Source organism: Brienomyrus brachyistius, chromosome 11, assembly GCF_023856365.1.
Source record: "Brienomyrus brachyistius isolate T26 chromosome 11, BBRACH_0.4, whole genome shotgun sequence".
NCBI lineage: Eukaryota > Metazoa > Chordata > Actinopteri > Osteoglossiformes > Mormyridae > Brienomyrus > Brienomyrus brachyistius.
Genome location: NC_064543.1, coordinates 13,458,840 through 13,483,550, shown reverse-complemented (window position 1 = coordinate 13,483,550; position 24,711 = coordinate 13,458,840). Strand labels below are relative to the sequence as shown.

Here is a 24,711-nt window from a genome sequence, read left to right as displayed (position 1 = left end):
AAAGGAAATAGACCCGTCTCTGCCTCTTATTCCATATGCTATATGCATTATACAAAGCAATGTTTCTGTCTCTGCAAATAGACATATTTTACCAGCGATGGCTAAAATCTGACATTTTATTCTTGCTTTTTAAAACAATGAGTTTACAGCATGGTATCACTGTAGTGTTCCCCAACACTGTCTGGTGTTTGATCTTCCGTTTCTGCTTTGAAATGATGGATCGTGGTTTAGGTTATAACATTTTCACTGTATATTTTATGAGGCTGCTAGCTGCAGGCTTCGATAAGCGACCAGACGGAAGATAAAACGGCCGTTTTTATGTAGTAATAATTAAATGCAGTATTTGTTGTGGACTCTTATGGCCCCATACAGAATTGCTGGAATGAGCCACTCTTCCCCTTAAGCAAACGTCGGCTCCTTGACACACGTGCGCTTGGCTGTTTGTGTGACGCTTTTTTCAGGAGCACCAGTGAAACCAAATGGCGCTTTCAGAATGACTCCAAGCCCCATTGACACCCTGCTCTTCCTGTTCCCTGAAATAGTCTGTGAGCACGTTCAGGTGATACAGTCAATTAGCTAGAAGAGTCCTTAAGCGACTGATCTTCTGGCCATGAGTTTGCCAGTTTGACTTTCAGGTGCACTTCTGCTGTTGTACCTTTAAGAGGTGTGTTGGACCTGGGAAAGGTTCCACCGCAGTTGTCTAGTTTTTGTACTATTCATCTCATTGTTTATGTACAATTTAAATTAAAATCAGTAACACTTAAGGCCATGATTTTAGTCATTTATAAACACATTCGTATTAAATAATGCATTCATAAAGCATTATAAATGGTGACCTTCTAATTCTCCATGACCTTCCAGGGAAGAAGAACTCCATTCTGCAACACAAAGTGCAGCACGACCTCAGCTCAGGCATGTTCAACTACCAGGAGAACGAGATCATCCAGCAGATAGTGCAGCACGACCGGGAGATGGCGCACTGCGCGCACCTGCTGCAGTCGGCTCCGCCCCCGGCCCCGCCCTCGCCCACGCCCGTCATATGGGCCCCGCTCATCCAGGCTCCCCTCCAGGCGGCGGCCGCCACCACCTCAGTCGCCATTGCGCTGACTCACCACCCCCACCTGCCTACCTCCATCTTCCGTCCTCCTGCCTCTGTTTTGGGCTCCATGAAGGACCCGTCCAGCCGCCCCAAAAGGTTCGGCCCGTCGGTGGCCCGCTCCTCTGGCTCCCCCAGCTCCGCCATCGACTCTCAGCCTGGCACGCCCTCTCCCTGGTCACGGACGGGTACGGATGTCCCCCTGCTGGCTTCCCTTCAGGGTCAGCATCCAGTGTCAGGCCCCGGGTCCCAAACGAGGTCCCACAGGTCTGGCTCCATCTCCCTGGGACGCTTCTCCGTGTCCAGCTCGCCATCTTCCAGTACAGCACAGCTGCATCACCCACCCCCCCAGCAGCAGGCCTCTCGGGGTAGCCAGCATTCACTGACAGGCCTCTTCCAGCAGGGGGCACTGGGGGAAGCAATGGGTGGGGCTATAGGGGGCACTGCAGGGGGATCTGCAAAAGGGCTTACTGTGGAAGTTAGTGGGGGTGCCTCAGGGGGATTTACAGGGGCAGATATTGGGGGGGCCTCGGGAAGATTTACAAGTGGGGTAATAGGAGCAGATATTGGGGGGGCCTTGGGAAGAGTTATAGGTGGTGTAACAGGGGCAGATATTGGGGGGGTCTCAGGAAGAGTTACAGGTGGGTTATTAGGGGCAGATATTGGGGGGGTCTCAGGAAGAGTTACAGGTGGGTTATTAGGGGCAGATATCGGGGGGGCTTCAGATAGAATTACTGGTGGGGTATCAGGAGCAGATACTGGGGGAGGTACCGGGGTTGGCAGTAGGGGGGCAACAGGAGGACTTAGCAGCTCGTCAGCCCCCCACACAAGCCCCCTGAGCTCCAGTTCAGCCAGCCTCCTCCAGGCCCAGCTCCAGCCCCCGCCGCGTCGGCCCTCCCAGGCAGGCTCCCTCAAGCAGTGTATGATCGGGGGCAGGACCTCTGTAAGCGGTGGGCTCTTCCCGGAGCCCTCATCGGGCTCCCCGTCGCCCAGCAGGACCTTTACGGGGTCGCCAGCCGCAGAGTTGCCCCCAGCCCCGGAACGCTCTCCCCTAGCCTCTCTAATACAGTATGGCTCCCCCTGCTGCACGCCCTTGGTGCCCAGCCCTGCCTCCCAGAGCCCTGTCTCTGGCCGGACTTTCCCTTTCCTCGAGCCTTCCAGCACTTTCAGCTCTCGTAGCTCGCTGCCTCAGCCGCAGACGCCCACCTGCGGGGCCCCGCCCTCAGCCTTTGATTCGCCACAAGGCCGCTTCTCCCAGGACCTGAGACTCATCTCCACCTCGCACCCCAGCCTCTCCCAGGGCGCGGCCTGGGCCATCAGTGCCTCGCCGCCGCACCCGCCGCCCCTTCGGGACCTGGGCTCGTGCTTCTCTCCATTCTCCTCGCCCACACTGGCCAGCAGGCCCTGCAGTGCCCTTCCCAGTCACATGACTCTCTCCAGGCAGCCCTCCCCCACAGGCTCGCCTCAGACTCCATCTGCGGGGTCGTCACCCACGCTGCCGCCTCATAAAGGCCTCACCTCTGACCTGGAACCAGTTCGCTCCAAACTCCCGTCCAACTTGTGAAACAGAGTCACGCCCTTCCACACCCCCTCTGGACTGAGAGAAACTATTTTGTCCTGTGATATTTTTCTTTTTTTCTTTCTCCTTTAATCCCCAAGATTCACTGTGTTTCAAGCGTCATTATTTCCCTCCTCATAATATAACTGTGTTTTCAAAGACAGGTTGACAGGGGTGAATTAGGGTTCTAGATCAAAATTTAGTTTAGCCTTTGTGTCCTTTGCTTCTTAAGCAGAGGATTAAGGAAACTTTGTGCCCAGTGGGTGTGAGGGTCACGTGGAACAGGGTATATATTTTCTGAACTATGCCAAGTGATCATCTCCTGCTCTTTTGGTGATATGGAGAAGAGGTCATGGTAATCCTCCATACGGGTCCGGCCCTGCAGGTGCTTCCTGCTCTGACCCCCGCATGCATAAGAGGCCTCTATACAAAACGAGTTTTTATAGACCTGAGACGTGTTTCTGGGATGCAAACATATCTCCTGTAGCGTCGCATGCGGGTTCAGGTGGAGCCGATCCTGTTTGATTTTGTTTTACCGAAATGCTTTAGCCACGCTGTCCATTGGTGGAGCAAGTGGCTTGGCATTTAAAGAAAACCAAAATAACTCCTTTAGCAATCATTCCAGGTGTTTTCTTATTTTCAGCATTTTACTTATGAGAAGTGTTATCGAATACTACTGCAGAGAGTCACAGATCTGTGAGATTATATGCTGAAAACGTCACGATTTTTTGTGACAGGCTGACTGTACTGTTCGCAGCAGTATCCTAAAGAATCACTAAACTTTCAAAGTCTTCCTAGTACAGGTAGCAGGGAAGGAGACAGGGCTTTACGTTTGCCTTTGTGTGTGTGTGTGGGGGGGGGAATGGGCACATAGCTGTGGGGGGGCCTAACCCTGAGTTTGTTTTCCACTAGAGGCAGCGCTTCACCAGATCTTCTCTCCTAATATACTGTATGTGGCTTCTCTCCCCTGTCTTCTCTGAAAGGTTTATAGATTCCAACCCAAATCCAGTCAGGGATTACAAAGAAAATGATACTTTACAGGCAATAAGGAGTTAAATTAAAGATGAATCGGATGTTTAGTGTACACCCATGTGCTTTGCATTGCCAAATGACTGCTGAGTAAATGCATTCATTCATATTCATGTTATTGGTCTCCTTTTCCATAAAATTCAGTGTTCCTCTGCTTAGAAGCTGCTGATTTAAAAATGAGTGTTCTGCTGGGTCCAGAGATTGTAGTTACAGGGTAGCATGCCTAACCAGCCATGAAAATAAACAGCCAATGGAATGTGTTACCATACGCTATTTATTGGTAGCTATAGCTGTCAGTCATTAATATGACAAAGGAAGTCCCGGTCAGGCTGTCCCCCTCTTCCTGTCTGACAGCTACAGGAGCTCTCACTGCGTTGGATTCTCAGCTGGCCACTCAATCTCCCAGACTTAATTGGAGCAGACAGGCGCTCAACTTCCCTGCACACTTTGCCCCTTTTGGGCCTGCATCGGCTTGTTGACAGCGTTCGGTCACCGTGTAACAAGAAGACTCGACAGCCTCCAACACAATCATCCCGGCACTGCCCCTTTGCGCAGGGCCCTTGCTATATCTTTCAGGCGCTTTTTTCAAGACCCCTTTGGTTTGCTTTTGGCAGAATCTTCCAACAGATTCTGCCCCCCCACCACGAGGCAAAATAAGTGGTTTTGATCTCCGAGACAGACACCCCCCCCCCACACACACATGTAGTTTTATTTTAGTATGTTGCTAATACTGATGTCAGCTGGGGAAGAGGCAGACAGGATGGTGCCCCCTAGTTGTACAGTTATATACAGGATTGACGGTAACAGCTGGATTTAGGGAAACATAGCATCTCAAAGCCACCTCTGCGATGACAGACAGCTGCATCCATCGCATCCGGCAGGTGCGTGTCCAGAAAGCCTAATGGATGAGGTGTCGTCCATAGCGATTGTGACAGTGACGGTTGAGAGTGGACCGCCACTGAACGATACAGACACCCGTGACGGTATTCTGGATATTGTCGCCTGTCGCCATTTTAAGAAAAGAAATCCTATTTTCTCCTGAAACAAATCCTATTTTCTCTGACCCATATTTGGCCAAAGGTATCCAGTAGATTTTTTTCCCTGCTTATATTTCCTGTTCTGCAGCTTTTTAACAAGTTGTGTCTGATGGCAGTGAGTCGCAGCCCAGAAGTCCTTGAAGCACTGATGTTCCACCAGGGTCCACATGGTAGCTGACAGCTAAACCACTGGAGTTTGCCAAGTGCAGACCCTGTTCTGGAATAGACAGGGGCTGAGGCAGAGCAGTGTGGACTAGTGTTGGACAGATCATTGGTTTAACCCTCTTCCCATCTGTTATGTTACCTGCTCCTGTTGTGGTAAATCAGACAGGATTGGAGTGAATCAGACAGATAATCTACCCCTATCATGGTTTGGGAAAATCTCCCATCACTGTTTATCAATGGCCACCTATTGGGTTGGAGAAAGGGGAAGATTTTCAGGGGCCCACGTCCTAGGGGGCGCTCATGAGAAATGTTGATGTTGGCATGCAGGATGGTAACTTAGATTTAGAGAAGGGGGTGGGGGTAATTCAGCTGATTTTTTTTCAGGGGTCCAGCCATGTCTTTGTAGGTTAGGTATCGACTGATAGTGACTGATAGTGACTGATAGTGTGGGGTTTATAAGTTTGGTTTGATGAAGGTAGTGTGTATACGCTTCAGCATGACCCAGGTCCTGACATGGGTTTATGATCAATGTAAACAAGGCCAAGCTTGACAGGGTGAAAAACCAGCACTGGCAGAAATACATTCATCATCCAATAAACAATGTACAATCCTGAAGTACTTAAACCTGAAATGTTCAGATCTTTTTACTTACAAGTTAACTGTCAGGTTAGCATGTAGAACAGGGGGGTTTATTAAGGATATGGCCTGTAACCATAAGGATATTAGGTCAGATCTAGGAAGGGTTCAACTGGTGCTTAATCTGATTCGCTCCAGTATGTATAAATATGCAGCTGCATAGATGGGATTTTTTTTTTTACTTCCTTACATACTGACAGCTAACTAAATCTAGTAATTACATACAGACGGAGGGAACAATGCAATGTTATTAAGAACATCAAAAGGATGCCTGGATTATTATGTGAGTGAGATTTGAAGGCGGGGGGGGGCTGGTCCTTAATTGCTGAAGCCTTTATAGGGTTTAAACAAGATGTGTACTGGTTTGGGCTTCATCATTATGTTGTATTCAGGCGGAGCTCAGTCATACCAAGGGGCTTCTCTGTATTTTACATCAATCATTGTCATACACCAATACTCCTGTGATGTTGAAAAGACCATGGAGATATAAAGGCCTTCTTCTGGAAAGGTCATCACATGCAGTTTATTTTAGCCCGAAACAAAATTATACATGCAAATACTGACCCCAGACGTAAACAGTTCCTGGCAGTGGGGGGTGCCCACACCTCCATTTATTGCCGAACTGGTACTTTGCAGATGGGTGGCGCATGGTGGGATGTGTCGCGTCAAAGACGGTTAATTCTTGTCTCCGTCCAGTGGCCGCTAATGTCACTGCGCTCCGTCTGAGAAATGTGGACAACTGGAATATCTCATATTGAGTCGCTTTTCTCTAGCGGCAACCCCATTCCCCCCCCCCCCCCCCCCCGCCCCCAACCCATGGACTCACTGCCCTTCCTTACTGGCAGGCGGTGTGAGTCAGCCCACTTACTTTCGCTAATGTGATTCTGTGAATAAGCAGGAAGCCAAACCTTGTAATGGTCTACCTGGACAATTCAGTCTTCCAGCTCCTGCTGTAGTAGCACTGGACATTATTCAGGGATACTCCGGGTGAATGGGCTTCACCATGACAGTGCATTTAGCCTGGTAGCAACAGTAGCATCGTCAGCAGAGATCTCAAACTTAGATGTGGGCCCCAGACTCATCTCCACCAAATAAGTGAAAAAAAACCATCTGGCCATCTGCCTGGCTATCTAATATATCTATCGGTGCCCCCCCCCCCCATACCAAATACCCAACGACCAGTTCAAAACTATGTAGCACCAACAAAGATAAACCCTTGTAGGATTTTTTTTTTCTTGCGCATGTGTGCGAAGGACAGGAAGTCGCCGTGTCACTTCCTCTTACCTGGACTGTCAGTGACAAACAGTTAGCGACAGTCACCACTCCTCGTTTGACAAATCAGGGCCGTGTAAACACAGAGACCACAGAGGCCCCGCCAGGACGACGAGGGACGGGGAGGTCAAGCTAGCTGTGTCCACCTGAACCTGGGGTCCCCAGCCATTGTTGACACGCCATTCATCAGGTCACAGTTACATGGTGTCCACGTCTCCTCGGTAACGAGGGAGCTCTTTGTGAACGGAGATAAGCGGCTCTTCATTGATTGGCATCACTGATGCCCATCAGACTTTCGAAGGCGCTTTGTCACCTGTGACAGGAAGGTCTTGCTTGAAGTGTGTGGGTTTTTTTGAGAAAGTCCTCACTGCAGTGTGTCACTGCTGATAAGACAGCCTGCATTGACACGCACCACCTTCGACAGAAAGCGTCTCTCTAAGGGAGACCAACTTCTGAAAGTGGCCTCCATCACTCTTCCCACCCCGTGTTTACCGGAACTTTCCACCCTGGTGTGTTACTATGATGCCATGTTTCCAAAAGCTGGACTCTAATGTTGTTCTTTGTTTGTTACTCGGACACTGAAGGTATATACACCACACACAGATTTTGGGTGTATATGTCAGCCATTGATGACGATCACTCAAGGTGACATTTTTTCCTAGGCTTTATTTGATATTTATTTTAGATGGTTTTATCACTGTTGAAATAGAAAGGAATGATCACCGAAATGTGTACAGTTGTCTTTATCATTGTTATGTTTATGATTATTGTATTTTTTTAATAACTAACCTTGAATAATCTATCTTTTAATGAATACTGGAGTCAGACAGAATGTAATGTATACACTTCATTCTGAAAAATTTTATTTACCATTTTATAATCTGAACAGGTGTCCAGAGGCTATTGCAGAGACTTTATTCAGAAGGGAAACAGTATTATTTTTTTTGGACACTTCACTTTCAGTTTAATGGGTATATATATAAATATATATATATTTTTGTCTGTGTTAAACAGGAAACTCTGGGAAATAGCAATAAGCGAGATGTGTGTAGGAACCATCGAGGCCCACAAGTACATGGGCCGAAAGTCCGTCGGTAAGACGTACCGTGAGCGGATCAAGTTTGGTTGTTGATAAGCACACACACTGGATAATATAATAAAGTATGAAATAAACTCTAACGAGTATCCGCAGGCTCTGTTGCATTGTTTTGCGAGATGCCGTTCCTCAAAAGGAGTGGGGTGGGGGGCCGGGAGACCAGCATCGCCCTCTGTGGCATTTACGGATAATGGCTGAGCACTGCTGGACCTTGTTTTTCCGTATTTCCACACATGGGTGAACTCATTTATCTGTATTCCAGGATCCTCAACTGTGGCCTGATTTTTAATGTACCTCAGTAACACAGAGCCTGCGGCAAGCCTGCTTGTTTGATCTCTCAGGCATGAAGGGCCACAGAGGCACAGGGAGCACTAACATAAGCCACAAACAAGCGCACACATATGCGCATGCATGCATGCATGCATGCAGGCAGGCCTTACAGCATTGCAAATTAAAATAATGAACTACACAGTAGCACACGGCTACAAACATAAACAGATGTAAACAGTAAAGATTGACGTATGCTTGTGTGTGCGTGTGTGTGTGTGGGGTGGAGGATCTCCAACTAAAAGCAACACAAAGATAAATTTCATGTTTTGACGCATAAATACCACAATAGTTTTGTGAAAAATTATCTTTGAAAATGCAACAGACATATTTTAAAATATAACAACTGCTTACTCACCGCAAATGACCTGTTATTATTACATATTCCAACCTAAAACTATTCTGCCTTATTTGTAAATGGCCCCGGCAGTTAAAGAACGTTTTAATGGTTATCTCTCAAATGTGAATTTAGGGAGGAATGATTGGGGCGACTTAAGAAAACTCTACTGTGTTAAAAATGAGACACCAAGCATTTCTCCAGAGACATAAAATTCAGCTTAAAACGATACAGGTTTCCTTTGGGACACATGGAGGGTGATGTGCCATGTATGTTTTTGCTGTAAGCTTATTCTTATATCACTTAATTAGTTCTGTCTGGGGGTGGGGGGGGGGGGGGGGGCAGCCACCCTTCCCTCCAAACAAACAAAAAGGCAGAAATAACAACAGCAATGCAAATGATCAAAAAAACAAACAAGCCCCACATCTTTATTTAGATAAAATAATTATAGCAGATGCAAAAAAAGAGGAAAAACTCTAGGGCCACAAAAACAAACAATACAACCATTAATGACTGAACATTTACTCGAAACCTGCGCCATTGTTTTACCGCTGTTGCGGAAGTCGTAGCTGTATGAATCACAGGAGCCAAAGTAAAAAAAAATCACAAAGATAAATTCAGCTTATTCAAAATCTTTAAAAACTGTGACACTTAATGCGCTGTGAAGTTTGATTACGGGTAGCGTGATTCTTCACCGATGCCAAGAATGTGATAGAGGCACGTTGAAGCGTAGTTCATGCGCTCCATTACTTCAGTGGGTGCCCAGGAAATGCGGAATGTTAATGCTGCAAAGCAGTAATGGTACACAACGGATACTGAGTTTTATACTCGAGCCGAAGCACCCCCACAACAGAAGGGAGCAATCTGTGGGACCGTGTTCGCTCTTTGCGCACTCAGCTGTATCCCGCCTGTCTTTTTCTGTCTCCCTAATGCAGGTCTTTCTCTGTCTCCCTAATGCTGGTCTTTCTCTGTCTCCCTAATGCAGGTCTTTCTCTGTCTCCCTAATGCTGGTCTTTCTCTGTCTCCCTAATGCTGGTCTTTCTCTGTCTCCCTAATGCTGGTCTTTCTCTGTCTCCCTAATGCTGGTCTTTCTCTGGCTCCCTAATGCAGGTCTTTCTCTGTCTCCCTAATGCTGGTCTTTCTCTGTCTCCCTAATGCTGGTCTTTCTCTGTCTCCCTAATGCTGGTCTTTCTCTGTCTCCCTAATGCTGGTCTTTTTCTGTCTCCCTAATGCAGGTCTTTCTCTGTCTCCCTAATGCAGGTCTTTCTCTGTCTCCCTAATGCCCCTTTTCAGCTGTGAGGATGAACTCCTTTAGTGCTTGTCGGGTCTGGCTCAGGAATAATTAATCCCCCTTTATTGCCCTGTGAAATTGGGGCTTGAGGGATCTGCTCCTGACAGAGTTTCCTTTTTAAAACGCTCGATTAAATGCTTAGTATTACAGTAGCTTTTTTCCCCTTCTTTTTCCCCAAGATTGACTTTTTCATAAATTAGAATGTTTTGTGGTGGCATTTCAGGGCTCACAGGGAGTATAGCTGAGCAGGTTATGTGTGGAGCAGACATCAAATGAAATGAAGCTAATAAAACAGCATTGCAGAGTTGCATGAATCAGCAGCAGTCTCCAGCCTGTGGTCCTGGCCGCCTAATCACATGGTGCTCCATGGCCACGCCCACTGTGCTGTGATACAGAGTAACGTCCAGACGTCCACAATAGGGCTTCCCCCGTAATACCCTGCGGCCAAAATCCTTCTGCAGTGTCTCAGTATCTCTTGTGATTATTGTGGAAACTCTACCTCAGGGAGTTTTCAGCTCCTCTGAGATATGTGGGAAGTCCTTCCTTCCAGCCCATGATAGATAACAGAACCCAGACCCAGTTACAGCAATCTGACTGGTTTTTGATAACGGCAAGATGGTCCTGGATTTGTATCACTCTCAGGCCTGTTCCCTTACTCCATCGGATTAGTGTCCGTTGAGGGAAGCTTGAGAGATCCGCCGACCAAGCCAGGCATTTATCTGTCGAGCTGCAGTGACCCTCTGCTCACAAACCCTTTCAATAGCAGTGACCCATTGTGAAGACCAGTGTAGGAAGAAGACTGAAGAAATGAGGTGTACCAGTGGGTAAGCTGTGCTAAAATCCAAGCCTTCATTTAACTGAGCTCGTGCTGCAGTTTTCTGATATCACTGCGTCTGTGGAGTGTGATGACAGCAGGGCAGAGTATTAGCGCTGTGAAATGTTGTGGCAAGACTACAAGCCTCCCTGTCAGTACTGTCGAACAGAGGGTCAGTGCTGCGGAGTGTGTGATCTCAGTGCTTTAGTAGCGGTCTATGTTATTATGTTTCTTCTATAAAGTAGGGTTATCAGTGCTGTGGAGAAGGTAGATAGGGTGTCAGTATTGTAGGTTATTGTGACAAGGGTACAGACTTATGTATCACTGCTACAGTGTCAGTTGAGCTGGTGTTTGGGTCACCGCTATGGGTCAGTGTGTCATGAAGATGGGTAACTGTGCAGTTCTGGGTCAGTGCTGTAGGTCAGTGTGTGAATTATGTGACTTAACTACAGTGCTAGATTGCCAGTTGAAAACACGTATTCATCCATATATTACAAGCTCTGGGAAACTTTGGAAGCAAGAGATTAGGGCATGCAAATGGGCTGTCCTTGGAACACAGAAGGACCTGTATCTTCCTCTTTCTCCTTTAGCCTCAAACACCTTTACTTACATCTGTTTACTCCATTTAGTCACTTTGAGGAAGGCAGCTAGCAAACATTTGCGAGGGTAGTTTGTAGATAATCCCTAACCCACTTAATTAAGAGCATTTTATTAGCGTTCTCCTTCTGGAATAGATTTAAAAGCCAGCACGTCTGCTTACTTCCTCGTTCGGTCACTCACAGGAGGTCCTGCACGCATCGTCACAGCCTCTGTAGCTGTTTTTGGTGGTAACCAGGTGTGATGTAAGCACTTCCATCATTTTCCAGGCCATAGAAACCACAGGTCTCCCATCGTCCACTGGTGCTACATCAATTTCCTCACATCAACTTGCCGTCATCATGCCAAACGAACATCACATAGTCATTTATCACAGTAAAGTGCTGATCTTGCAGTGCTGCCTGAAGTTCAGTCGTCCTTCTCTGGTTCTGAAACTAGGTTCTCTTGTTTGGAGAAGCAGCAGGAGAGAAACAGAGAGAGAGAGGAGATGAAAAAAGGTCCCTCTATTCAACAACCATCCCAGAAGTCGCAGTCTTTAAGTAACAGAATGAGCAATCAGATCAAATATAAGGCTGTAATTTTCATAGTACAAAAAAAAAAAACACCAATGAACCCCAGAAGACATTCATCACAGGAAGCGTTCCACAAGCAAAATTTTCATTGATTCGTTGAAGTTGGTACAATGAGATTTGTTTGACTTAACTGAGTACAGGATTTGAAGGAAATGTATAAATGTAAGGGCCTGGTAGTCTGGTCCAGTGATCTCCATAAGCCTGGGGGTGCGGTATGTTGGGGGGATATTTACTCTGACCACTTATTGTTTGTTTTTGTTAATGTAAAAAACTTCAGGCATGTATTTTTGTCAAAAACCTACACACACTTTCTTACCAAAAAAACAGTATCGTAAAAATGCAAAGTTTACTAAACAGCAGTAAATTTACTTTGACGCAGTCTCTGTCACAGATCACTTAATAGCTATATGTCACATCAGCATTTTTTATACTTACAAGAAAAATTCACCCCAACTGTGTATGCATGTTCTCCCTGTGTCGTCTGGATTTTTTCTAGGTTACCTCTCACAATGCTAAGACTAGAGATATAAGGTTCAGGTTCAGAAAGTACAAGTCCAGACCAAAATTTTGTTTCAACCAAACAGTTAAGCATAAAGAGTCATATTCAGAGAATACTGAACTGATTAGTTGAACTAAAATCTTGGTCTGGATTTGTACTTTCTGACCCTAAACTTTCCACCTCTGGCAAAGACAGCTCAAGTCTCTAGTTCTGTGTCCTGTCGTGTACAGGCATGCTTCCAGACTGTTCCCGTGTCTTGTATCATGGAATTCTGGTTGTACTGGAAAAGAAGCTATAGAAGACGGATGGACAAAACACAAGCCGTACATTTACGATAAGCACTCTGCTTTCATTACACGCCTGCTTCAGTAATATGCCATCTGACCCACTGTTTCCCACAGCCATGGATGATGGACACTTTGGTGCTTGGAGTTCAGACCCTTGATTGTCAACTGTGTGCCTGACACAGACTGGTTAGAATGCAGTGTTGCACCAAGTCTGACGGCTGTCCCCAGTAACCTCATAGTCATACAAAACCTGGTATTAAATTCAGCATGATGCCTCCAATGAGTTTTCAGCCTTAATCTCTCAACTTTCCCACATCCATGGACCCTGGAACACATCTGAACAAATGGGGGCGATGGAGGGAGGGGCATAAAATCATATTTGCTTTATAAAAGCTCAGATATAACCTTTCCTTAATACCCTCTGTATGCATACTATATCACAAGTCAGATATGGACAGTGGGACGTTATACAGCTGGCAGCGCTGCCCATTCTCCTGCAACTTTTATACTAAGCAATGCACCCACTAAGCAATGCACCCACTAAGCAATGCACTCACTAAGCAATACACCCACTAAGCAATACACCCACTAACATCGTACTACTTCTACTTTCAGGTGTCTCCCAATCAGTGTATATTATTTATTATGGACCTCGAACATAAATGCAATGTGACATGATTCAAGCAGGCGTATCGACTGTATTTGCAGCAATTTTTTTAGTGATTACTCATCACTGCATTCTTAAGAGTTACTAGAAGGCCCCCCTCCCCAATTCCACAGTCCATGCCTACACCACACATTGGCATCATTCTCCATTTATCCCAGTCCCACCTTCTCCCACCAAAGTGCAGTGCACTGCACACCCAAAACCGTCTTAGCACAGCACATCACCACACATGCAACAGCCTTCAAACATGAAAGGAAGCTCATTTCACATCCCAGTACTTTTTCGCTTCTCCCTGCGGGATGACCGTCTAGTCGAGATTCGGGAGCCGAAATCGCCCTGGTCAGTGACCTGCGCTTTGATTCCAGAGTGGAAGACCTAAGAAGATCCATAGCTGGCTGCTTTTCGTCCAACTGGGCAGACTGGACATGCATGTTAAAAAGGCTGCATAAAGGTCTCTGCTGGAGCTTTCGATTCATCACTCTGACAGAGTCTGCGTCGCCCAAGACGTTTCAATTACCCATGAGGCAGCTGTGTGCCTCTCCATCATCTCACCCACTTTTTCCTTATTGCTTCCATATAAAAGCTTCAGCATTAGCCACACAATCCAGGGGGCTGCAGGACGACCTTGTGAGAGAGTTTGGCAAACGTATTAGGTCTTCACTGAAACCTAATCCCACTTCTGCTGCAGTTTGCTACCTTAATAATATTAATATACAGTTTTACTGGAGTAAAGCTGTTTTTTTTTCAAGAGGAACTGCAATCAAATTAAGTGTAGTGAGACTAAAATACCTGTAATTATGAGCAAAAAGGGTATCTGCTGAGCAGAATAATTCGTAATTGGAAGTGTCATAATTATAGATTAATGAGAAAATGAGTTGTTTGACTAGCAGCTTTGCTGAGCAAAGGAAACAGCTTCAGTGTCAAAAAACTGAATCCTCACGGTTCAGCTGGATGCTTTTCACCAAGAACCTTGAGGAGTTTGTCACAGGTGAGGTGACGCTGTAGGGAGACTGTCCTCTCGGGTATATTATTTATGGCATACCTGGTGGGTGCCCACAGCGGCATATTAAGACAAATAGACAGAGACTGGATTTCATTGGCTAAACGAAAGCTCAAGGTCCATGAGTAAGTTTTTGGGTTTCCTGTGTGAAGGTGTGTGTGATGCGTGATGGGCAGTAACAGAGGTGAAACTGTTCACTGGAGAATGTAGGTAAGCCGAATACTTACTTAAAGTTTATTGATTATAAGCTATTTAACACATTGTACTTAAGTACATATTTATTAGTGATGAACAATTTCTTTATGAATTTCAACCCAGGTTTTGTGTCCTTTAGTTCATATGATTTTCTACTTGGTTTTTTCTACATTGTCAACATTGAATTTGAATCTGTGAGTTGGGGGCGGGGGGGAGGGGGGGGGGGGGGGCTTTCAAGCCCAGCTGATGGTGGTGCCACACTAGATTAACCTGAGTTTTGTAGAGTAACAAGTGGTGGCAGCTGGAGAAGAGGTGGGCCGAGGAGATGAGGGTGGGTCCACCAAGACTATTATCTAGCTGCAAAGTCGCGGACGTTATTTTTTATTTATTTAGCATTTCGTTATCTCCAAGGTGACATTCATTTTGAGAAAGCAGGGCCAGACAGTCCCTGGAGTGACTGGGGTTAAGCGCCTTGCTCAAGGGTCCTATGGTGAAATCACTCCGATTCTGGGACTTGAACCAACAACCTTCCAATTCTAAGCACAGTATCCTAACAGGACGAGCTACACACTGGCCCCACTACCTGTGCATGACATTACCTGTCATACACTGAGGTCTTGAAATCAGCCATAGTCATAATTACTGCCAGTCACATAGGAGCTGTAGCCGAGGTTGTAAAAATATACATATGTATTAATTTTGCTGGAAGAATAAGGGACTGTGGCCACTGGCAGGACGGAATGCTGCAAACAGACTTTGATGTGGCCCCATTGCAGGTGTGTTTATCGCAGTGCCGGGAAACAGGGAGCTGGGGGGAAGGAGAGATAGGGACTGGGGGCATGTGGAAAAAGGAGAGCGAGGGGGCCGAGGCGAAGATAAGCCATTACTCAGAATTTTTTATTTCAGTTTCACCACAGCCACTAAATTTAAAATATTTGATGGCGCTTATGAGTCAAACACTGGAAGTCATTAATAGATTATTAATGTGCGTCTCTTGTTCCTTTTTAAAATAAAACTACTTTCTCTGAATTACTATAAAAAATGCTATGCTTCTGCCTGCCCTGTTAGTCATTAATTTTGTTAATTTACTTATAACTTGACCTAGATTCTTTTTCGCATCAGACTTGCACATGTAATCATTATGTAGCTGTCTAACGCAGAAGGATATGCGGCGTCTGTCTCCGATGTGTCCCTCGTAAATCCACCAGAGCTTCGGAGCTCCTTTGATACGGCACAGAGACCCAAATGAAGCGCTTTAGCACACTCGCGTCGCTAATGGGCCGCTTTCATGACGTCCCGCTAACTGACTGCCGTAACGTCCGCCAGCGCATTACAGGCGCTACCTCTCAGGCTGAACCCACGATATCCAGGGAGACGGCGGTGCCTTTGCAAGATGGTGTGACTAAGCGGCCATGACCAATCAGAACGCTTGAGTATGGCAGCTAAATTACTCAGGCGGCATTTAGGGACAGATCACATTATTTTAATAATTCCCACATAAAAACACAAGTCATCTTTCTGGAAACATGCATGAAAGAGTCCAGGTCCCAGGGCTCTGGTGTTGCTGCCAAATGACAGAAAATGTTTTTCTGGTCTTTCTGAGTTTTTATTCACTTTCATGGTGTGAATGGCAGCCTGTCTGTTTACTTAAAGGCTCAGGAGGCCTGACTGGCTGGCGGACTCCGACCCCAGAGTCCCGTCCCAAAGCACATCCTTCGAAATCAGCATATGGTGACACCCCCCCCCCCCCCCACGTCCCTTCCCCCGCTCAGCGGACAGGTAGGAGTATATGAGCTTGTTGGTGTGGACGGTGTCTACTTTCTTAAAGTCGAATGCATGACATGCAATGGTTTGTGAGCAAGAGTGAGTGTGAATAAGTAACTGTGTGAGTCCTTGTGGATGTTCGCTTGGAGTCCTACTGCCACCAATCTGAAGAAAGATGAGAAAAAGACACCCCACTCTGATTAATACTACTTTTGGTGCCATTTGTGTCTATTAGGGCAAAGTTTCTGCACCCAGTGCTCAGGGAGCCCCAGACAGTGCACATTTTTGCTCCCTCCCAGCTTCCTGCACACCAGAACGACAATACTCCAGCACTTGAGGACACCAAACACCTGGCACTGGTATGCTGGGAGCTGGGAGGGAGCAAAAATGTGATGGATTGGGTCACTGGGGCCTGGGTTGCGAAACACTGTATTGTAAAACACTACTGTAAGTTTTTAAAGTTGGTGAATTTACACTTAGCGTTTAGTTGCAAATGTGCTGCTACCACGCGGTTAGAGGAGGACTGGAGAATGCACTAGTGTTGGGGGCCCAACACTGTAATCTGGGGCTTGTTTTAGGGCAGTAAACAGGCACACCAGGCTCCCTGCTACTGTCCCTGTCAGGTGTTCGCCGAGCCGTGACATGCCGAGCCCCCCCCCCCTTCAGCTGGGGTGAACCACGCTCGGCACCAGAATGGAGGCAGGCCAGAGGTCGGGCTTGGAGGAATGGTGCAGGAGAAGAGACAGGCTGGAGTTAGTACGGTTAGCTGGGGAGGGGTAAGCCAGGGCTGGGGAGAGCATCATTTAACATTCCTGACATTCCAGCCCTGTGCAGCTTCATTTCTGATGACAACCACAGACAAACAAACATTCCTCATATTCCCGATGCCCATTCATGATCCACATTCTCAATCCACATTCCTGGCGGCCATTCACTTCAGTTGAGTTTGGTTCAATCTGTTGTTATATAGCACCTTTCACAACAGTCACCCCAAGGCACTTGACAAGAGTTTGTGGCAATCCATTATTACATCATTTATATAAAATGGTGCATGAAAAGGGGAAGAGGGAAAGAAAGAGAGCCAGGTGACAACAGAGGAGATGAACCAAAAACTCCCAAGCAGGGATGGAAAAAAAAACTCCCAATTGGCTGCCCAACCCCCCAGCCCAACATTATACAAACAAAAAGAATGGCCTGCTTTATAAAAGCAAGGTGTAAGCTATGGTCGTAGTCAGTCCATCAATGAATCCATTTTGTGAGCCTCTCTTCCCAAAGCCTATTCCCAATCCACATTCCCAAAGCCTATTCCCGAACCATATTCCCAAAGCCTATTCCGGATCCATATTCCTAAAGCCTATTCCCAACCCACATTCCCAAACCCTATTCCCGATCCATATTCCCAAAGCCTATTCCCGAACCATATTCCCAAAGCCTATTCCCAATCCACATTCCCAAAGCCTTTTCCCGAACCATATTCCCAAAGCCTATTCTGGATCCATATTCCTAAAGCCTATTCCCGAACCATATTCCCAAAGCCTATTCCCAACCAACATTCCCAAAGCCTATTCCCAATCCACATTCCCAAAGCCTATTCCCGAACCATATTCCCAAAGCCTATTCTGGATCCATATTCCTAAAGCCTATTCCCGATCCACATTCCCAACGCCTATTCTCGACCCATATTCCCAAAGCTTATTCCCAATCGACATTCCCCAGGGCAGTTCCTGAGGCGCTTTCCCTGCAGACCAAGACAGTTAGCATGATTCCTCCGAGACCCAGTGCCTGGCCAGATTTTTCACAGGAAAGGTCACAACAAGCCACAGGTAAGGTGAACCAAAAAAGATACTCTTTTTTCTGTACATACAATAAACCACTGTCACTAGTCCACCTGTCCATGACCTCTTGCCTGGCACACAAGTCTCTGCCCTCAGCGCTGGCTGCAGAACGTGTGGGTTGCTTCAGTTTTCTGGCCCGATATACAGTAAGCTGTGTTGGAAATTCAGATAATACAATTATACAGTGAGGCAATTTTTCACCATGGCAATTTAGGTTAAGTACCATTCTTAAAAGTGCAACAAACACGGCCTGTTCAGCCTGTTCTTGGGTTTCAGCCGGCGATTTTTCTAGTCAAAGAAGTGGCACGACGGCTTAGGTCCACATGCTAATTGGTAGATATGTCTTCAGCACTATTTTCCCTATATGCAGCAATGCACAAAAAAATAAAACATTAGGCAAAAGACTGCAATTCAGGTCAAGAGTTTCTGTACAGCAGTGGAGACACTAAATGAGTCTTGTAACGAATGTGGCTTCTCCTCACTCCATCCCGCAGAGCCGCCACCTGGCTGCGTCCCCTTTATCTGCTCCCGTGAGCCCAGCATGTCAGCTCCACATATAGCGCGCCTAACACCCGCGGAGGCTCCTTCACAAGCTGCAGCTCCAGCGCTCCCACTGGATTCTGCTCCTCCTGTTCCTCCTGGTGCACTGGCGATGATCCTCGAGATTTTTTCCCTTCCAGGATCTACCCCCCCCCCCCACTCTGGTTCTCAGCCTTTTACCCTAATGACATGACCCCATTCTCTGCCATAAGATCATTTGATATCCCCAGACACACTATCTAAGGTCATTGATTAATGCATCAACTGTGCTGTCATATGACACATAATAATGACATGAGTAAACACATATTCATTCAAGTTGGCAGATCCAGTCAGTGACCTCGAGTCTACATAAGGATGCACAGGATGTAAGCAGAGGTGGATAAATTCGTAGGCTATCCTAGGCTCCAGTCTAGGGCCAATGCAAAATCAGGGGCCCTGGCTGGCAAAATAGGGGCCCCGGGCCATCTTGGGGAAAACAGAAGGGTTAGAAATTGTATCTGGCCGATCGATCCACTGGTGCGACAGTCTTCCCCGACCAGCAGTTTTTATCAGCAGCACCCTGCATCCTAATTGGTGGATTATCGACATACCATTTTAAATTCATTCTCGTCTCTTGTTTGGCTCCAAAAAATAGCTCACTTAGGGGGCCCCAAACGACGTCAGCCTCGGGCCCACAGAGAAGATAATCCACACCTGACTGCAGGTGTATCCTGTAGGGGGCTCCCCGTTGTGGGGTGTCATCCTGTACATGACCTGGATTTCTTGAGTAGAAATCTGTAAAAATGTCTGTGTCTCCCTGCCTGACAGACTCCATTAATAAGAGTGCAGCCCTTGTGAATGCTGCAGTCTCACCTGACCTCCGGTGCAGCGTGGGCATCCTGCTGGGGCTTTGGCCGTCTCCCAGGCATGAGGCAGTGGAAGACGCGCCACATGCACCTCCCAGAGGTCGCCGTTGATTGATTTCCCCAGAAGTGGCCCTGGTGGTCGTCCTTGCCCCTTTCCCCCTGCCCTAGCATAGTATGAGTGCGGGAAGGAGCCTCCTCACTGCCAAACTCTGCCCCCTGACAGATAGGGGAAGCCAGTCAAAAGTTTTGCACCTGTCCCACGGTGGCAGAGATGGGCATTCCCATGGTGACCCAGCTCCCACCATCCTGGCGTTGAGACTAGGCCAGGCCTGCTAGCATTTGCATACAAATTGCCCAGCTGGTACCTTGTCGTTATGACAACAACACACAGTTTCCATTAAGCGCAAGGTAGGGAAACAGGAAACAGGTCCTAACTGCACTGAGGACTCAGGAGTCAGAAATGATTTTTTATTAGACTGACCAGCTGGGGTGGGCGGTTGCAGTGTCTGTATCCTAAAACACAGACACTCCAGATCGAGAGGGAAACTCAGCAAGCTGGAGTCAGCTCTTAGCTGGTTTTGGGGATTAAAGCAAAGAATGAGTCTTTGGTGAAACTGAGCACAATCCTAAGAGGTGAAATGGATATTGATTTCTCTAAGTCACTGGGTAAGTAGGACCAGTTGAGGATGTGAGCCAGATCTCTTGCTGGAGCATGAGTTTGGGAAAGGAAGATGGTTTGACATCTGTGTGGATGGAAACACAGCCGCTTGTGGCTGTGAGATGAGGCCACTTGGTTTTTATGATGCAGTAATTGGAAGTTTCAGCAAGATGCATCGAACACATTTGGCAGCTAATCTCAAGATGCTGAATATGTCTTTTATATAATCACCAAACCTGCTTTCCTTTGCGTGTGGATGCATCCAGTGCTCTGTGACAGGTAACACTTCTATACAACAAAAATGTCCTTTCAACTTTCAAATAAAGTAATTGCGCTTTTGGCAGTGCAGCACATCAGCGTGATGCCATAGTGCCCTCTAGTGATTTCCACTGGAAGTGCATGGCATAACGGTTTATACAAATGAAGTACATTTGCAATCTGTGTTTGCAGTCATTTATGTTTGTCCTTCATCATTTTCTGTTCGGCGGTGAAGTCGCCAAAAATTAAATTATGGACCTTGATTTTACAACTGCATGGGAAATTTAGTGTCAGCGTACGCCACTGAACCAATGCTGTCTTGTGGTTGTACACAATGATTATGGTACGCATTTAAAACTCTGATCCCGGATCAGGCGCAAGCTGCAGCTGTGCCGAATACCCTCTCAGGACGGCCATTAGCGAAGCCCCTGACATCAGATGCGTTCAGACGCCATCTGTTACTGTCACATACAGCAACATTACAGGAACAAAGGAAATCTTGCACAACATTAACTTTCAATTAAGGTAATAAAATGAAGAAAAGCCCACAGAGACCCAAGAACATTGTCGATTGGTTGGGTTTGAACTATTTCCAGAATTGCCTCTTGACTCATTTCCCAAACATGACAAAACGTGTGTGAAATAAATTTTATGCACGGCCCTGCTCAAATCCCAAACTATAAAGGCCTGAAGCTTGTCAAGGAGGGTCTAGAATGGTGACTAAGCAAACTGTGGGCACAACAGCCAGTCCCTTATTTCTGTGTGCCCTACAGCCATTTTTGTACGGTTTGTCCCGCTTGGCTGACATGCTCCACCTTGCACGAGCACTGTCGTTAGTGATGCCGCGCTGGGGGATGGCTGCAGCCGGTGATGGATCGCCTCCTTGGGACGTGACATTAGCTGTGGGGGGGAAGAGTCTCCTCCCTTTAATATAAATGAGGGTGCTCCCACTGCCAGAGGGTGAGGGGGAGGCTTTGTGACTGTGCTATGTCAGCGGCTGTGGGAAATCATATACTCAGTGTATTAGCCCCTCCCCGCGACTGACCCTCGGAACTGTCCACCCCCACTGTCAAACCGTGATTGGATTATTTTCAATTTAGCAGATGGGGCAGAACAGGTGATGCACGATCAAACCATCCCTCTCATATGCCATCTCGGTTTCTGATTGGACCAAGGTAGGACTGGAGATCTGGATGAAGGTTTATTTTTAAAAATACAATAAACATGATTATGCAACAGTATCAACACAGGAAGAGTAAAGGGATTAAAAATTTTATTTTTTTAAAGACCTTGAATCCTTCATGGAAGTAATGACATGCAACCTTTCTCTGAGAATCAATGTCAAAGTCAGCGAATCGTCCTGCCCCAGGAAGCCATCACAGATGAAATGTGGAATCCGTGCGTCCCACCGGGGGCCAGTCTGAGCGTAAATGCTCATGCGTGGTGGAGCACAGCCTGCAAGACAATGCCAACAAGAAGGTTTTTTTGGTGAAATGTGAACATTTAAAAAAACCAGTTCTGGATTGTTTTCATCCTCAAGCTACTTGGATCACGTCATCTTCCAAACCCCAGGGTTCTCAAAGCAGATGAACCTTAGAAGAGTGTTTCACAGCCGGTCCTTGTTTTTATTCTCTCCAAACTCCCTGCCACAGTCCACATTCATCTCTGCATCACCTTGAAGGTTCTGTGCTTCACTCAGTGTATCTTCCAACCACATATCATGGTCAAGGTGACAGGGGCCTGGAGATGCTGGTCCAGCAAAGGGCACATGCATGGTCACACTATGGGCACCTTGGAGCAACTCATTCATCTAATGTAGTGTTTCCCAGTCCGGTCCTTGGGAACCCACAGATAGTCCACGTTTTTGCTTGAGCTGGGAGAGAGCAAAAATGTGGGCTGTCTGGCAGGAAGCTGGGAGGGAGCAAAGATGTAGATCGCCTGTGGGTCCCTGAGGACAGGCCGGGGAAACACTGTCTTAGAGGATCGTCCAACGGCTCTGCACACACAGAATAGCCCCAGGTGGTTTAAAAGCCACTAGCACCCTGGAGATTTTCCCATCTGTGGCATAAAATGCTCAAACAGGGTTTGATGACTCAGCTGTCTATACTTAAGTTTTATGCTTAACTTTATGGTATCATCGGGCCGTAACATTTAAATTATAATCGACTGGCATGAGGTCAATGGTGTACTGCCTTAGGACAAAATCCCAGGATGGGTTCTAGATCTCTCAGCTGGATAAGCGGTTACTAAAATGGACAGATATATTCTCAGTGGAAGGTAAAGTCTTATCTGTGCAGTCAGGACTAAATAGGCTTCACTTCTCCACCCAGGGCTCCAACCAGCCTTAGTGTTCGGGGAGATGTTTTGCTGTGTCTCTGCCAGTGCACTACAGGTGTACACTGCACATGTTGACTCCCAGGCACAGCCCAATACCCCACACACCTGAAGATGAGACTGCAGTGTGCCTGTGACCTGATGGGCCCACACTGCAATAGCGCCCCCCCCCCCCCCCCCCCCCAGAACAAAGTCTGCCTTCTGCTCTTTATCCAGAAACCATGTCTTCAGAATGGTCATAAATCATTACCCCCCTAGTCTACTACTCCCAGAACGTGCATCACAAAGGAGATTACATGTTACAGCAATTGCTTCCTTAAAGAAAGTCATGGTCCTCTCTGGCTTCAATACTCCGGGGACGGAATATCTCATGTCCAAAGCATAAACAGAATCTCCCACAATAAAAAGCTCTTTCTCACTCAGCTCAAGCATGATAAGATGGCTGTTTGAAGAGCTTGCTGTTAGGACTTAGCGTCTTTCAGCCCCAGACGCCTCCTCAGCCAGACGCCTCTCCCTAGCAGAGACTGATTACCTACATAAGCCAATGACATTGACGGTGTCAAGCTGTTTCAACACCTATTACTCTAGCTTGCTGTCAATGACACGCTGTTCAAGGTCAATTGACATTCCTGACACAAGCTTCTCTTATCTCATAGATTCCAAAACCTAATAATAAGACAAAAGTAATAAAATGGGTACAACCGTATCTTATCAAAGACGCATATTATCACTAACAATTTAATATACAGTACTGTCTAATAGTCTTAGTCAGTCATAGGAAATGTTAAAAGCTATTCGTCTGGGTAGTAAGTGCATATTTTCTCAGACGGAAAAGCAACACTTAATAATAGAACATAATGCAAATTATGAGTAAAGCAATAAAGACTAACAGGAATGTCTCCTGTTCTCCTACTGTAAATGTTACAGATATCTTGTTGGATGGCTAGATGAACATCGCTTCAGTTTCCAAACCTCATGCTATTCCATGTATTATTAAATTTCACCAGCAGCTCACTTCATTCATAAATGAAACTAATTTTAAAAAGTCACCAAGACATTGATTAATCATATGAGGTGTGCTAGGGATCAAGTCAAAATATACAGTACAGGGGTGTATTGCTGCAAATACTGGGCTGACTTTAGGAAAGGTTTTGAAATATTTAAGGGCTGACACAGACGTAATAGTTTTAACATCAATGTGAAGATCATCTATACAATTTTCGGTGGCTGTTTAAGACTTGGACAGTACTGTACACTATATCTGTATGGGAAAAGCAGTAAATCAATAAATAAATAAAAATGAATAAATAAAAAAATCTTTTTATTCAAACTACTAGCAAACTGATGGTCAGACAAGGGACTGCTAGATGCATTTTTATTTTTGATATATTGGAAATTGTCGTATTTTGGAGTGTTCAGCTGAAGAGAAAAGTCAATTCTTATTCAAACTAATATATCTCTGACAAAGCTAATTTTGTCCCGGTAACTATTATTTTTGTCACAAAGTAGATAACAGGCTGCAAATATTTTATGTATGTCAGGGAAAGTCTCAGACTTGTGTTCTGAATTATTTGCTAGGAGTGCTGTTTCAGCATCTAAGTAATGTAAGACTTGTTCTTTGTACGTCAAGTATTTTAAGATGTGCTGGTTTCCTTTCAGATACATTTTTGTCAGTTACTTTAGTGCTGACTGGTATTTTAGTATGTACCTGTATGAAATGTATAGGATTGATCTCCTTATGCGTCCAGTATTCATTTGGATCGTGACTCGTTATGAAGGGCGTAGGTACCATATGGACTAAATTAGCGCCCAGCTCCGCCGCCCCCCCCCCCCTCAAAAACACACACATTACTCACAAAAAAAGAACTATAAGGGAATTTTTTTAACACTAAGCAAACAAACGAAACTGATTAATGCTTCCCCTATTGTGGACCGTTTAAACACTTAGGGGAAAACACGATACAGAAACTTCCCGATCATAAGTTGGTCAGGCGGGGAT

General features: G+C 46.2%; 1 protein-coding gene across 1 annotated transcript in view; it reads left to right on the top strand.

Annotated features, from left to right (window-relative positions):
* LOC125704115 (potassium/sodium hyperpolarization-activated cyclic nucleotide-gated channel 3-like) overlaps positions 1-3,939 on the top strand; it is a 66,321-nt gene extending 62,382 nt beyond the window's left edge. The window contains exons 8-9 of the mRNA XM_048969444.1: positions 862-1,521; positions 1,822-3,939. Coding sequence (XP_048825401.1) covers positions 862-1,521; positions 1,822-2,660 — 1,499 coding nt within the window. The 3' untranslated portion in view covers positions 2,661-3,939. The remainder of the gene's footprint in view (positions 1-861; positions 1,522-1,821) is intronic.
* The last annotated feature ends 20,772 nt before the right edge of the window (positions 3,940-24,711 follow it).